The sequence below is a fragment of the Cebus imitator genome, unplaced genomic scaffold, assembly GCF_001604975.1.
Source record: "Cebus imitator isolate Cc_AM_T3 unplaced genomic scaffold, Cebus_imitator-1.0 Scaffold76, whole genome shotgun sequence".
Taxonomy (NCBI): Eukaryota; Metazoa; Chordata; class Mammalia; order Primates; family Cebidae; genus Cebus; species Cebus imitator.
Genome location: NW_016107391.1, coordinates 1,023,878 through 1,026,956, shown reverse-complemented (window position 1 = coordinate 1,026,956; position 3,079 = coordinate 1,023,878). Strand labels below are relative to the sequence as shown.

Genomic DNA, 3,079 nt, shown 5'->3' with positions numbered 1-3,079 from the left:
ATAGAGACGGGGTTTCACCATGTTGACCAGGATGGTCTCGATCTCTTGACCTCGTGATCCACCCGCCTCAGCCTCCCAAAGTGCTGGGATTACAGGCTTGAGCCACCGTGCCCAGCGGTAATTTTCATTTCAAAGCAGGCCTTTTAGGTCATAGCCTGTTTTATACTCCCTTTCCCCCCACCTATTATGAGGTCTTGTTCAGGTAGCTAACAATAGTTCTGACAGCAAAAGTAATGTCTGTACCTATATTCATCTTCATTCTAAAGGTGAAAGTTCAGTACACAAAACTGCTCCAGGCAAATTCATTTATTAAGTATTTACCTGTAGCTTCTTGGGGTAATACAGTAAATGAAACATAAAAATTCTTGTTCTTGGAAAATTTACATTCTGTTACAAAAATACTAATTTGTTCTATTGTACTGGAATAAATTACGAACTTTCATCAAAATCTAGTTCCCCTCTCAAATTGTAATGTGCCTGTAACTCCTGAAAGAAAATAAAAATATTATTTCTTGTTAGTCTCTGGTCTACATAACCATTGGGGATTTTTTTTTTTTTTTGAGATATGGTCTCACTCTGTCACTCAGGCTGCAGTGCAGTGGCTACAATCCTGGCACACTGAAACCTCTACCTCCCAGGTTCGAGCCGTTCTCCTGACTAGCCTCCTGAGAAGCTAGGACTACAGGCTCACGCCACCACGCCTCCTGAGAAGCTGGGACTACAGGCACGAGCCACCACACCTGGATAATTTTTGTAGTTTTAGTAGATACTATGCTCACCATATTGGCCAGGCTGGTTTCGAACTCCTGACCTCAAGTGATCCACCCACCTTGGCCTCCCAAAGTGCTGGGATTACAGGTGTGAGCTACTATATCTGGCCACTCATTGGGATTTTTTTCCTTCATAAATTCATTATGTGCAATGCACAGTGAAGTTTCGAGTTTAGAGAAAAATGGCAATTTGTTTTATTAAAAATCAATATAGGCCAGGTACGGTGGCTCACACCTATAATTCCAGCACTTTGGGAGGCCGAGGCGGGCAGATCACTTGAGGCCAGAAGTTCAAGACCAGCCTGGCCGATACAGTGAAACCTCATCTCTACCACAGGGCATGCACCTGTAGTCCCAGCTACTTGAGAGGCTGTGGCAGAAGAGTCACTTGAGGTGGAAGTTGCAGTGAGACAGGATCATGCCACTGCACTCCAGCCTGGGTGACAGAGCAAGCTCCATCTCAAAAAAAAAAAAAAAAAAAATAAAATCCACAAAAACTAGGCAATTTTTTTTTTTTTTTTTTTTTTACAGTCATAAAGAAGACAACAAAGTTGACAAAGTCGAAAACACACTTTCTGGGGAAGGGTATTGACCTGTCTGCATTGGACAGGACAGCACCCCAGTACATTCTCTAGGATTAAGGAGATGGGAATATTGGAAAACACTACAGCTCCAGCTAAAGCCAAGTGACTGGAGTGAGAACAATGGAGGAAGAAGTCTCACCAAAGAAGAATGCTATTCTAAGGAGAAGAGGGTATATATCTGAGAACACAAAACAGTAAATGTTCCCCACACTCACTGCCAATAAAGTTGGTATTCATCCATGACAGTGAGTTCACTTATCTGGACACAAAACACAGTCAAATATAATTTAGGTCAGCCCAGTTCCACTTCAATTAAGAATAAAAATAAAATAATCACTGAATTGCCATTTTAATATACATTGCTTGCCTTTGATAGAAAGTTGAAAGAGGGATTTTTACATGAAATATCACAAATACAACTGACACAGATAAGACTATGGGCTAAACTGTGAAGGTAAATGGTATTATGGTTAATACAGGCAAATGATGCTACACAACACTGTAAGGGAAAATCTGATGTTACCGAATAACCTGCCACTAAAACCCTACTTAGATCTTGGCAGATATCAAATATCTTGAGAAAGTGAGAGGAGAAGTTTGGCAAATATAATTTCAAAGCTTTTAAATTTTCAAATTGTTAGACAAAGACGAAGATAAAATGTGCTAAGTATTTTATTTTCTATAATGGTATGTAGGGTGAGTAAAAGAGTGAAGAGTGTTTTCTGTTTTGGAGGAAAGCAAGAGTGATTTGAGTAGGGAGTGATGTTTCATACTTTCACTCATTGGCAAGGATATTTTATTGTAAAGAGGATATTAGCATTTCTCCATTTGTAGATACTATAGTTTTTTTAATCAACATTAGAATGTTAGTAACATTCAGCAAATATTTATTAAGCACTTATAATTGGCATGATTTTTTTTTAAAGACCATTAGGTTCTTACAAGAGGCTCACAAACTGACTTGTTGACCCTTCAGTAAAGTTATATTCACAGAAAATATGAATTGATCATTATGGGATACTGAAATACAAGTATGAAGGGCTACCTTAGTGTTTTAGCTACTATTCTTATTTTTAGTGTTACACACTGCTGTAGGAGTTACCACAAAATGAGACATTGGAAGATTAAATAATATGAAATGCTCACATTTTAAAAACAGTCCTACATAGCAATAGTGAAACAACCCTTACCCATAGCTAGAAACACAATTTTACTTAAGGAGTTAGAATACATTGCTTTGCCGGGGTTGGGGGTGGGGGGGGGAGAATAGATAATTTCAAAAATTTTTAAATATGCAATTAAAAATTTACTTTCTGTTCATTTTGTCAAATACCCTCCAGTGAAGTAATAAACTACTAAGCATGAACAGGAAATACTAAGATACCCACTATCTTTAATAAAAAATTTCAACCTAAAGAATAGAGGTAAAATAAGCAAGAAACAGACCATCAATAACATGTAACTTTAAGTTAAAATAGTAAAATTTAGTAAAATAATCCCACACTTAACTGTATGGGAAGCTATTCCGAAAGGTGGGGGTTTCTTCCATTTCTCTCTCAGTGCCCTGAGGAGGGAAGTTGGGAATAATCGGCTTCAGGAACTTGAACTCACTTGTCCCGGAATCTCCCGATAGACACACCTCGTACTGGTAGCTCTGGGACAGGGTCCCGGTGCCGCTCACGTCCACCAGATGCCCTGGAAAGGGACCCTCGGGCACCGAGCAGC

At 39.0% G+C, this 3,079-nt stretch overlaps 1 protein-coding gene across 1 annotated transcript in view; it reads right to left on the bottom strand.

The window, feature by feature from the left end:
- Window positions 1-3,079, bottom strand: part of LOC108306982 (protocadherin beta-5-like) — a 24,819-nt gene that overhangs the window by 3,602 nt on the left and 18,138 nt on the right. Inside the window, exon 3 of the mRNA XM_017532145.2 lies at window positions 2,966-3,062. Within this exon, the coding sequence (XP_017387634.2) occupies window positions 2,966-3,062 (97 nt within the window). The remainder of the gene's footprint in view (window positions 1-2,965; window positions 3,063-3,079) is intronic.